Source organism: Leptodactylus fuscus, chromosome 5 (assembly GCF_031893055.1).
Source record: "Leptodactylus fuscus isolate aLepFus1 chromosome 5, aLepFus1.hap2, whole genome shotgun sequence".
Taxonomy (NCBI): Eukaryota; Metazoa; Chordata; class Amphibia; order Anura; family Leptodactylidae; genus Leptodactylus; species Leptodactylus fuscus.
In genome coordinates this window covers 11,107,219-11,119,727 of record NC_134269.1, presented here as the reverse complement: position 1 = coordinate 11,119,727, position 12,509 = coordinate 11,107,219, and the positions used below count along the sequence as shown (strand labels likewise).

Genomic DNA, 12,509 nt, shown 5'->3' with positions numbered 1-12,509 from the left:
CCCAGTCTAACAGTCACTGCAGACTCTGGCCACTGAGCCAGCAAATACTTACAGAACGTTCCGTTATACCCCTCTTCTTAGGCTTGTAGAGAAATTGATGATGGAATATATCCATAAGAGAAGGTTTCCAGAATCTTAGATTTCCAGAATCTCTTCTAGACCATTTTTTCCCAGTCAATGAGATAAAATAATTTATCTCAGGAATTTCTTTTCGAGAGTCGGGTTGATCTCATACTCATCATCACAACCTGATGGAGGACCTGAATGAGCTGCAGAGTTCTTGGAGATGGGTTGAGGTTTCAAGAGAGAGACATGAAAAGTATCTGCTGGAAAGATACAATGTATAGTTTGTAGCCCCCCAATAGTGTTTACGGAGCAAGTTTACAAGAGTGGGTCTTCAGACTAATATGCTAACCTTGTCTTCAGGGACAACTATAGAGGAGGTCTGGATTTCTTTTCACTTTGTTCTTTGGAAAACAAGATATGGTCTTACATAGTATATCTTTTGGTTTCTTGCTAAATTTTCAGATAGTTCACAAAAATTAGCTGCTGGTTCCCCAGATGGCACAGAATAAAGAAGAGACGCCCTGGGTGGTTGTCCGTGAGCAACGAAGAAGGGCAAAGCTTTTGAAGTTTTCTCAGTATAGTTGTGATAGGTGAACTATGTCCAGGTCAGCAAGTTTGCCAAGTTGATTTATTCAAGATTTATTCAATTTTGTAGGAATTTGCGTTGCTATAATTTGCACCAAATTTTTCAAATGTTACACAATAGAGGTAATTTACCTTTACATCTGCACTAGAGATGAGCAAACAGCGTGTACTAGTGCTGGCCGTGCGCTTAGTGTGCTACACCGGAGATGCAGCCGAGCAGAGCGCACGGCCAACACTGCTACACCGGAGATGTGAACCCTGCTACATCTTTGATGCAGCAGAGCTGAATGTGCAGCAGGGTTCACATCTCCGGTGTAGCAGTGCTGGCCGTGCGCTCAGCTCGGCTGTATCTCTGGTGTAGCCAAACTGAGTTCACGGCCAGCACTGCTACATCTCGGCATAGGAAAGCATTGACCAGCGTTGATTGGCCGAATGCCATACACAGTACAGCATTCAGCCAATCAACACTGGTTCTGCCGGAGGAGGCGGAGTCTAAGATCGGTCCACAGCAGTCTCCATTCCGATCTTAGACTCCGCCTCCTCACAGACGAGCCTCCAGCAGAACCAGTGTTGATTGGCCGAATGCTGTACTCTGTATGGCATTCGGCCAATCAATGCTGGTCAATGCATTCCTATGGGAAAAAGTTAGCTCCTGCATATTGCAAGCTGACAGGGGTCCCGACATAATACAGTGACTTGGGCATGTTAGATGCCCCCAGACATGCTTCCCCTGCTGTCCCAGTTGCATTCCAGAGGTTTGTGGACTTGATGACCCTCCTGAGTCGAATAGTGGTTTCCCCCTTTACGAGCCATTTTTCCCCATAGACTATAATGGGGTTTAATATTCGATAGAACAGTCGAGTATTGAGCGGCTACTCAAATCGAATTTTGAACTTCGAACATTTCATTGTTCGCTCATTTCTAATCTGCACCTGACGTCTCTGTGTCATGATGTGTTTCCATTTTTCTCTCTACTTCCCCCATTCTGCAACGCTCGCCACTTTCAGCGACAGTAGGCAGTCAGACATAATAGAGTAATAAAAGTTATGAAATTTGTAAGATGTAAATGAAAAATATGAAAAAAGTTGCCTAAACTAATCCTGCGTCCTAAAGGGCGGAACTGTGGGAGGGAAATGGTGCTATAATTATGGAGCCCTATACCATGTTATATGCCATAAATATATGATAGACCCACACTGACCCACACATATATATCACATCCAAAATGACTTATTTTTTAGGCATCCCCTGAGCGGTGGTGTATCTAGGCCTCCTTATTAGACACTGGGGTCTAAGAGCCCCCTGATGATAATAATGTCATTAATTCTATCCAAACTTGTTGGATTAATCAGGGATCCGAGCCTCCCAAACCCGAAATGAAATGAATCTTATGAGGTTCACCCATCTCTACTGCTTCTACGGGAGTCATGAAAACAACTACTCAACTGTATCCACATCTTCCATAGCACAGATGCTTGACTGTAACCGTAACTCCCATAGAGGTATGGAGAAGACAACTACTCCATTGACCTTTCATCTGGACAGAAGTCATGGGTCAAGGAACCTCCTTCTCCACCTAGGTCCCAGCTGTGTGTCCTGTATCTATGAGACTATTGTTACATATCATAGATTCAGGCTGTAGGAGATAATTCTGTATCGTCTCGTAAGGGGAGTCGCTCCCTCGGCTCATACAGCTCATTGCTCATTATATATAATTATGGATGTGTCCGTTATATCGGAAGGAGATAATATCCATGTGGGAATGAGTTCATGTAGAAGTGACCTCCACCAGTGCTGGGATGCGTAATTATTAGTGCAATCCCCAGGATGCTCGAGAGGTTCTCATATAAGAGGGGAGCTCAGGTAATAACAATAGGATGTGGGTGAGAAATATCAGGTGAGTGGAATATACACCACGGTGCTTCAGGACTGTGTAATACTCAGTAGTTACTAATAGCTAGACAGTGTAAACATAGACAGGCAGCCTGATACTACACCAGATTTATCACAGTGGCAGTCTGATCCTACACCAGATTTATCACAGTGGCAGTCTGATACTACATCAGATTTATCACAATGGCAGTCTGATACTACATCAGATTTATCACAGTGGCAGTCTGATACTACACCAGATTTATCACAGTGGCAGTCTGATACTACACCAGATTTATCACAGTGGCAGTCTGATACTACACCAGATTTATCACAGTGGCAGTCTGATACTACACCAGATTTATCACAGTGGCAGTCTGATACTACAACAGATTTATCACAGTGGCTGATACTGGAGGATACATTTAGCACATCTTTGCACAGTCTACTCTAAACCTATTTCATATTTTTACAATAATTTTATAATAATTTTGGCGCCTTTTTGGCAAACGGTTTCGCATTTAACCATGATTTAACCCACATGTCTAGTAAGTCAAAAAAATTTAACACAAGCCAAACAGTAATTCAAATGCCCAGTTATAACTGTATCAGTAATTCTTGGATGTTATGGCCATCAACCTCTTAGACGACACCTCTGGCATGACCAAATGAGCAGAAACTAAGGACAGTACCACATCAGTACCCCACAATCAAAAGTATTTTGAATCAGTTTTCCATATGGTCAGGGAGTGCCCCCAGAGTATTGCAATGTTTTGTGGGTGGTGAAGCTCAAAAGTTTCGAGTTCAGCCAAACAAATTATCAAAATTGATAATTCAACTGGCAGTTGCTCATGCCGTGATCTTGTAGATACCTCAGACCCACATATGATCATGATGGAACACAGTATGCATCATGGTGTGAGAACCAGTACCCAACAGATATCATGATGGATATATATGAACATCTAGGACAAGACTCTACAACAAATTTGAATCACGTCGCACAGCCAAAGATCATTGGATCACCATGCAAATCCTCAACTAGTGTTACTGAATGGAATCACTTAGCGACCCCGCAACTTCTTGTCACAAAAAAGTTGAGCAATACTTGACTTGAAGATGCAGTCACGGCACACTAGGGGGGGGGGGGGGTCACAATGTGACTCCATTTACTAGTATGATCAAATGAGTGGCCGGGTGACTCAGTGATCTTTGGCGAGTATTGGCCAAAGTCACTGTGTAGCCATCGTCATTGCTATCATTTTGTATGATGTTGGACTTTTTATTTTTTGTTACTATTATTTCTTACAACAGCCTGAAGATGTTTTTGTATCAGATACTATGGCCGTTCATTCAGTATTATCTCGGTGTGGCCTCCCAATCCAATGGACACAGCTGTACCCTGAATGCTCCAGATGAGACGGGCATAGTGTGGAGCGGAGACATCATGGTGGGAGCAGTAATAGCTTTCCATGTGGACATGCTATACAATAAGACAACATACAAAGAGAATCCGACACCGGTCATCTGTAAGAAGTAAGGAATTTCTGATTTCTTTCCTAGTATTAATAACTTTGGAACGTTTGCGGTACCCCATGAATTGGGGTAACGCCAAAATAATGAGAGTGAAAGGGCATAGTCACTGTTTTTCACGTCCAACAAAATGTCAATTTATGATGAATACAAAAACAGACCGATGAAGGCACCCATAGACTTTCATGGGATTAAAAATGGCTAAGTGAAGGCCATTCAAGAAATGGTTGTGACACGGCCATTAGATTACTGACTAGTACCAAACTGGGTTGGACCCAAATATTCCATAGGGTTCGTATTTTTATGAAACCGAACAAATGGAGATTTGTCTAGGGTGAACTGAAATGGCCTCTCTTCAGACCCCAAAATATAATAAGTGGCGGTCCTGGGAAGGTGAAAAAAAAATAAAAAAAAACATTGATACCTCTCCTTACCTCTATTGCACCTTCTCACAGTGTCCAGCACTCTCTTGGTGATGTCATCCGTCTAAGGTCATCAATGACGCCTGTGACTCACATGGGTCAATGGCTTGCCCAATGACAGTTCTAAGCAGTCACTCATGGCTCATGATGTCACCAAGGAGGCGGAGAGAGGATGCCACAAGGAAGCCAAAAGAGGTAACGGAAGGTGAGTATAAATTCCAGAATTTACACAAAAAAGACAGAAACAAATACTACACAGATCAAATATGGAAATACACAAGGACGTACAAAGTCTATTTTCTATAGGCAACACAATGAATTGTTTGTGTGTATGGGACTAAGAACTCATGCACACCATAGTTGAAAAAAAAAAACAGAATTTGAAAGTAGATGAAACTGTCTGTTTTTAGGAAACGCAGCTTTTCCTGTTGCAGATTTTGTTGCGTTTTTTTTTTCTTTTTTCTTTTTTTTAAGCCGAACCCATGAGTGGACCGAGCAGAAAGGTAGAAGTATAAGAGAAGTTAAATACACTTCATATATACAGTGCTCAAAAAAAATAAAGGGAACACCTAAATAACACCTCCTAGATCCGAATGAATGAAATCTTCTCATTGAATACATTGTTCTGTACAAAGTTGAATGTGATAACAAAATCACACAAAAATCATCAATGGAAATCAAATGTATTAACCAATGGAGGCCTGGATTTGGAGTCACCCTAAAATCAAAGTGGAAAAACACAAAGTCTAAGATCGGACCACAGCAGTCTCCATTGTGGTCTGATATTAAACTCCGCCTCCTGGCCAGCCAGTGGCGTAACTAGGAATGGCAGGGCCCTGTGGCGAACTTTTGACATGGCCCCCCCGACTGACACTGACGCCAAAGACCTTGACCGACCTCCTCCTCCGCATTCCTGCGCACTCTATTATGCCCCATAGTGGCCCCTGCGCACAGTATTATCCCCCATAGTGGCCCCTGCACACAGTATCATGTCCCATAGTGGCCCCTGCACACAGTATTATGTCCCATAGTGGCCCCTACACACAGTAATATGTCCCCATAGTGGTCCCTGCACACAGTATTATGTCCCATAGTGGCCCCTGCACACAGTATTATGTCCCATAGTGGCCCCTACACACAGTATAATGTCCCATAGTGGCCCCTGCACACAGTATTATGTCCCATAGTGGCCCCTGCAGACAGTATTATGTCCCATAGTGGCCCCTACACACAGTATAATGTCCCATAGTGGCCCCTGCACACAGTATTATGTCCCATAGTGGCCCCTGCACACAGTATTATGTCCCATAGTGGCCCCTACACACAGTATTATGTCCCCATAGTGGTCCCTGCACACAGTATTATGTCCCATAGTGGCTCCTGCACACAGTATTATGTCCCATAGTGGCCCCTACACACAGTATAATGTCCCATAGTGGCCCCTGCACACAGTATTATGTCCCATAGTGGCCCCTGCAGACAGTATTATGTCCCATAGTGGCCCCTACACACAGTATAATGTCCCATAGTGGCCCCTGCACACAGTATTATGTCCCATAGTGGCCCCTGCACACAGTATTATGTCCCATAGTGGCTCCTGCACACAGTATTATGTCCCATAGTGGCCCCTGCACACAGTATTATCCCCCATAGTGGCCCCTGCACACAGTATTATGCCCCATAGTGGCCCCTGCACACAGTATTATGTCCCCATAGTGGCCCCTGTACACAGTATTATACCCCATAGTGGCCACTGCACACAGTATTATCCCCCATAGCGGCCCCTGCACACAGCATTATACCCCATAGCGGCCCCTGCACACAGTATTATGTCCCATAGTGGCCCCTGCACACAGTATAATGTCCCATAGTGGCCCCTGCACACAGTCTTATCCCCCATAGTGGCCCCTACACACAGTGTTATGTCCCACTGTGGACACCCATGAACAATTATTATACTCTGGGGTCTTTTCAGACCCCAAAGTATAATAACAAAGACTGAAGGGGATACCAACATAAAAAACAGTTACTTACCTATCTCTGGCTCCGCTATGGTCCTTGGTGGTGTCGGCCATCTTCAATGATGTCTAGGAAGTCACATGACTCGGGATGCAGGCCCCGGTCATGTGATGTCAGGGAGAGTCACAGAAGCCTGCCCGAAGAGAAGCCTGCCTGGAGAGGTAAGTAACACAATTTTTTATGTTCCCTTACCTCCCCTAGACCTCCAATCATTATACTCGGGGGTGTGAAAAGACCAGCAAGTGTAATTATGATGTTTGTAGGGCTTGTGGTGTCACTTACCGATCCCAGCCCCTGCCAGGATCCGTAAGTAAACAGGGCTCGTTACTGGCTGGATTAACTCCATGGCCTATTAATAAAAGAAAAAAAATCCAGCGGTAGCGGCTGTCGCTGGGCCCTGTGGCAACCACTACCCCTGCTAACCCGGAAGTGATGCCACTGCTCGAATCATAAATCTACTTTTCTATTCGGCTGTCAATGACCTTTTGACCACTTTCCACCATTACTTTATTCTAGTTCTCTTGATGTTCATTTTTATAGATATCCAACGGAAAAATATCTTCAGTTACAGACCATAAGATATGCAATGAAGGAGATCAACAATAATCCGGAAATTCTCCCCAACATCACTTTGGGCTTCCACATTTACGATTCTTGTCGCGTACTCAGGAAGGTTCTAGAAGGCACATTATGGATGATATCAGGACAGAATAGCGGAATACCCAACTACCAGTGCCAAAAGAAGAATCGACTGGCTGCTTTCATTGGTTACGCCAGTTCGACGTTCTCGATATTCATGGCTCATGTTCTGAAAGTTATCAGGTATCCACAAGTAGGTTGAGATGAAAGTTTTTTGCAAAATAAGATTTATTTTTAAATGTTATACTATAGAATGTATATATAAAGAATGTATACCCTGCCACCAGAAGCAGCACCATACTATCACTCAATGTGAATGTAGCACACCATGAAGGAAGAGAAGGAACAAACATTCTACGGGCTCCCCTAATCGTCAATGGGGTCTCTTGGGCTTCGTAGGTGCCCACTTTGATAGACCAGAAGAACAGACTGTCAATAGAGATGAACGAACAGTAATTTCGAATAGCCCCTCAATATTTGACTATTCAAACGAATATCGAACCCCATTATAGTCTATGGGGAAAAAATGCTCATTTCAGGGGATCCCACTCTTCGACTCAGGAGAGTCACCAAGTCCAATATGACACCCCAGGAAATTATGCCAACACCCTGGAATGCAACTGGGACAGCAGGGGAAGCATGTCTGGGGGCATCTAACAAGCCCAAGTCACTGTATTATGCCGGGATCCCTGTCAGCTTGCGATATACGTGAGCTGACTTTTTCCCATAGGAATGTATTGACCAGCGTTGATTGGCTGAATACCATACAGAGTACAGCATTCAGCCAATCAACGCTGGTCCTGCCGGAGACTCGTCTGTGAGGAGGCAGAGTCTAAGATTGGACCAGAATGGAGACTGCTGTGGACCAATTTTAGACTCTGCCTCCTCCGGCAGAACCAGCATTGATTGGCCAAATTCTGTACTCTGTATGGCAATTGGCCAATCAACGCTGGTCAATGCATTCCTATGCCGAGATGTAGCAGTGCTGGCCGTGTGCTCAGCTCGACTATTCCGGAGATGCAACCGAGCTGAGCACATGGCCAACACTGCTACACCGGAGATAAAGCAGAGCTGGCCGTGCGCTCAGCTCGGCTACTCCGGAGATGCAACCAAGCTCAGTGCACGGCCAGCACTGCTACACCGGAGAACCACTGAACCCTGCTGCACACTCGAGTATAAAAAACTGTGCTGAAAAATTCGGCTTATACTCCAGTATACACGGTAATAAAAGAAGGATTAAACAAAATTTGCAAATTTTTAAAATAAATTTTATTATTTTTCTCTCATTGTAGATCAGCCATATTTCTACTAGTTCTCTTCTGAGTGACAAAATTCAGTTCCCATACTTTCTTCGTACTGCCCCAAGTGATTCTTTCCAGTCCAAAGGACTGACCCAAATGTTGTTATATTTCCGATGGACCTGGGTGGGGATGATCGCTGATTCTAATGATTACGGATACCAGGGCATACAAGGAATGAGACAAGAATTCATCAAATCTGGAGCGTGTGTGGAATTCTTAGAGTACGTTCAGAACAATCCCCCAGATCGCAACATTCCACGGATCATCCAGACCGTCAAGAAGTCCAGAACCAAGATTGTCATTGTCTTTGCTTCTGAAGTAGATTTAATGCTTATGTTTGAGGAATTTCTCCAGCATAACATCACTGGAAAGCTTTGGGTGGCCAGTGAAGGCTGGGCATCATCTACCTTGCTGTTTTACGACAGATATTCTAAACTTCTTTCCGGAACGATAGGCTTTGATTATTTTAGTGAGCCTATCCCAAGGTTTTGGAACTTTATTGAGAATTTTAATTTCTCGGAAGTATCAGGAGAGCCCTGGGATGGGATGTTTTGGGAGGAGACTATTGGTTGTTCTTTTCTGGATTTCAAAAACTTTACCTTAAACTATGAAAGGCCAAAAAGGAATTGTACCATGAAAGAACAATCTGGAAACTTTCGGATAAGCGTTAGTAACGTAACCAATTTCCGAGTGATATATAACCTTTACAATGCTATACATGTAATTGCACAAGCTCTCCATGACTTGAGTTTATGTAGAGTTGGAGAAGGTCCTTTTCGAAATGGAAGCTGCTCAGATATTTCTGACATTAAACCATGGCAAGTAAGAAGTCTACAATTAGGAATTATGGGAATGCTTGTATATAATATATGGTATTAAAATGGTTATTTCGATCACTAGGTTCCCAACTCCAAAGTCTTCCATTTTCTCCTCAACAGCATGACCATGACGGGAGGAGTTGTGGAGCATAGGTTGAGTATTTTTGATGGCTATAATACAATCATAGGGAAGGTATTGAAATATGTCTGAAGCTTCTACCACCTATTCAATGGATTTTTATAGGCTGGCAAGAGTTCCATACTAAAAATCCAAGAGATCGTATAGTATAATACGTGTGAATGATGTCCAATGTGCATCAATTTCCGAAGCAAAATATACATATAACATGGATTTCAGGCCACCTCCTTAGCCTTCTAGACAAAATAATACATTTGTTACATACGTGTACTTCCATATGTTTTTCCTTGTGTCACAAGATTACCAGCTTTAAAAATAAAGAAGCTTTTTTTGATACTCTGCCATGAGATGTCTATCGTATATGTTTCTACCACCCAGTGCTTATGATACGACTTGCATAATGCCAAGGGAATTACTAGCACGTCAAAATAATGTATTGAATTTATTTCAGGAGATTTTGGATTCCTTCACAAATTTTTACCTAACTTAAAACTTTATTAGATAAAGTGTATAGTAAAATTAACAAATAGATGAAGAAAAATTTCAGAGCTAAACCATCCTACCGTGAAGTGGACTCCAAAGCAAAATCAGTTCCAGGGTCCACCACTCACCCTGTAGCATTTATATTGACATAATCATAGAATTACTAATGTTCCACATTCTCGTTATAGGTTCTCCATTACATGAAGAAGACCCGAGTAAAACTAAGTAGTGGAAGGGAATTGTTTTTTGATGAGAATGGAGACCCCCCTCCCATATATGATATTGTCAACTGGCAAATGGATCTGAAAGGTTCAATGAAACAAGTCAAAGTGGGGATATTTTGCAGCAAAAGCACTCACAGAGGAGCCCTTGACATCAATATAAGTTCTATCCGATGGCCATTCGGTGATGAAAAGGTAAGAAAAAACTGCAGTGCCAATAGATGTAGATGGGTGATATCATTGAACTTGGCTGTTGCACTGGAATGTCTACACCAACCATTTACTGTACTATTACATCATGGGAAGAGAAAAAGTTATATTATTTCAGCCTTCACTTTGTCTAAACATTTTTGCGGAACAAGATGAATAATGAACATTACTTACTTTTAGGTCCCAAGTTCCACTTGCTCTGAGAGTTGTCCACCAGGTTTCCAAAAGGCTTCACTTCAAGGAGAACCAAGTTGTTGCTACAAATGTGTGCCCTGCTCACACGGAGAGATTTCTAATGAAACGGGTGAGTTGGTTATAGAGTTATAAAAGTATAGTTAGAAGAGTCTGAATTTATTTTAAGATGTCTCATTTCTTCTTAGATGCAACTGAATGCTATGAATGTCCTTGGAATGAGTGGCCAAGTGAAGAAAATGACAGATGTCTCCAGAAACCCGTTGAATACCTCTCCTACGAAGAGACTCTGGGCGTCACTTTGGCATCCACCAGTGTGTCCTCATCCTTTGTCCCTATCGCTATTTTAGGTCTACTGATTTGCTATAAGAACACCCCCATTGTCCGAGCCAACAATTACACCATCAGTTGTCTTCTTCTCATCTGTTTGTCCCTTTGTTTTTTGTGTTCTTTGGCGTTCATCGGTTATCCCGAATATCAGAAGTGCCTATTACGTCAGGTGGCCTTTGGCATGGTTTTTGCATTATGTGTTTCATGTATTTTGGCCAAAACTATCTTGGTTATGATTGCCTTTAGGGCTACTAAACCCAACAGTGACTTACGTAGATGGGCCAGTCCTCAGGTGTCCTACCTGGTCATTTGTATGGGCACCATCATCCAGTTCCTCATCTGTATTATGTGGCTTGTTATTTCTCCTCCCTTCCCGGAATTTAATGTCAAAGCCAAGACTGGAGTCATCGTTGTTGAATGTAATGAAGGTTCACCCACTGCCTTTTGGTTTACCTTAGGATATCTCAGTTTTTTGGCCTTTATTAGCCTCCTTGTTGCGTTCTTGGCAAGACAACTTCCTGACAGTTTCAATGAGGCCAAGTTCATCACGTTCAGCATGCTGGCTTTCCTTAGCGTATGGGTGTCCTTCATTCCAACTTCACTAAGCACAAGTGGTAAATACATTGTGGCCATGGAGATCTTTGCCATCATATTTTCTAGTTGGGCCATACTTTCTTGCTTGTTTTTACCTAAATGTTATATTATTTTGCTTAAACCTCATATAAACTCAAGGAAACACCTTCTTGGGAAACATGTTATACTAAAACTCAATTAAAAATGTCTGTGCCACAAATATTGTGCCTGAATTTTTCAGAAAATGTGTTACCATCTTAATACAACAGGGTCATTTAAAGGAGTCTGTCACCAGAATCCATCATACCAATCCAACCACGTAGATAGATAGGTCAGGGTTTCTTCTTGCGAATCCAAGTTATGAGCATATTGGGGCATTGAGGGTATTTCCAGTTACCTCTTTGGACCAAGGTTCACACCCTTGTTGCTCCAAAGAGCTCATTTGTATATTAACATAACGCAACTTTGAAAAGATTATAATTAGAGATGAGAGAACACTAAAATGTCCGAGGTTCGAAATCTGATTTGAACAGCCGCACACTGTTCGACTGTTCGAACGGATTTTCGAACCCCATTATAGTCTATGGGGAAATGCTCGTTTCAGGGGTAGGCAACATTCGATAAAATTATACTTACCAAGTCCACGAGTGACAGTCAGGCTGGATCCTCCTTGAAGTCTTCTCCCGGCGCAGTGTCCCCGCATCTTCTTACAGCTGGAATTCACTCTGCCAGGCATCGGGACCTAGGCAGAGCCGACTGTGCATGCCCGCACTACAAGAAAATGGCCACTTACAGTCAAAGCAGCCATTTTCTTGTAGCGTGGGCATGCCCTGTCGGCTCTGCCCAGGCCCGATGCCTGGCAGAGTGAATTCAGAGCCAGAAGATGCTGCGGGGACGCTGCACGGAGAAGACTTCTAAAGGTAGGAGAAGAGCCAGCGTTGATTGGCCGACTGTATAGCATTCGGCCAATCAACGCTGGTTCTGCATCAAATTTTTCCATTCGAATAGCGAGTAGTATTCGATCGAGTACGAATATTTCGAATACAGTAGTATTCGATCGAATACCTACTCGATCAAATACTACTCGCTCATCTCTAACCAGTATG

At 43.0% G+C, this 12,509-nt stretch overlaps 1 protein-coding gene across 1 annotated transcript; it reads left to right on the top strand.

The window, feature by feature from the left end:
* Positions 1 to 4,615: 4,615 nt before the first annotated feature.
* Positions 4,616 to 11,605, top strand: LOC142202584 (extracellular calcium-sensing receptor-like). Its single transcript, XM_075272773.1, has 6 exons — positions 4,616 to 4,683; positions 7,038 to 7,329; positions 8,429 to 9,259; positions 10,066 to 10,293; positions 10,489 to 10,612; positions 10,689 to 11,605. Exons 1-6 carry the CDS (start codon positions 4,616 to 4,618, stop codon positions 11,603 to 11,605), a joined length of 2,460 nt encoding a protein of 819 aa, XP_075128874.1.
* The last annotated feature ends 904 nt before the right edge of the window (positions 11,606 to 12,509 follow it).

Coding starts and splice junctions, on each gene's coding strand:
- LOC142202584 (XM_075272773.1), top strand. CDS start 4,616: ATGGCTCATGATGTCACCAAGGAGGCGGAGAGAGGATGCCACAAGGAA. Junction 9,260..10,065: donor CTGACATTAAACCATGGCAA/GTAAGAAGTCTA, acceptor TTCTCGTTATAG/GTTCTCCATTACATGAAGAA. Junction 10,294..10,488: donor GGCCATTCGGTGATGAAAAG/GTAAGAAAAAAC, acceptor ACTTACTTTTAG/GTCCCAAGTTCCACTTGCTC.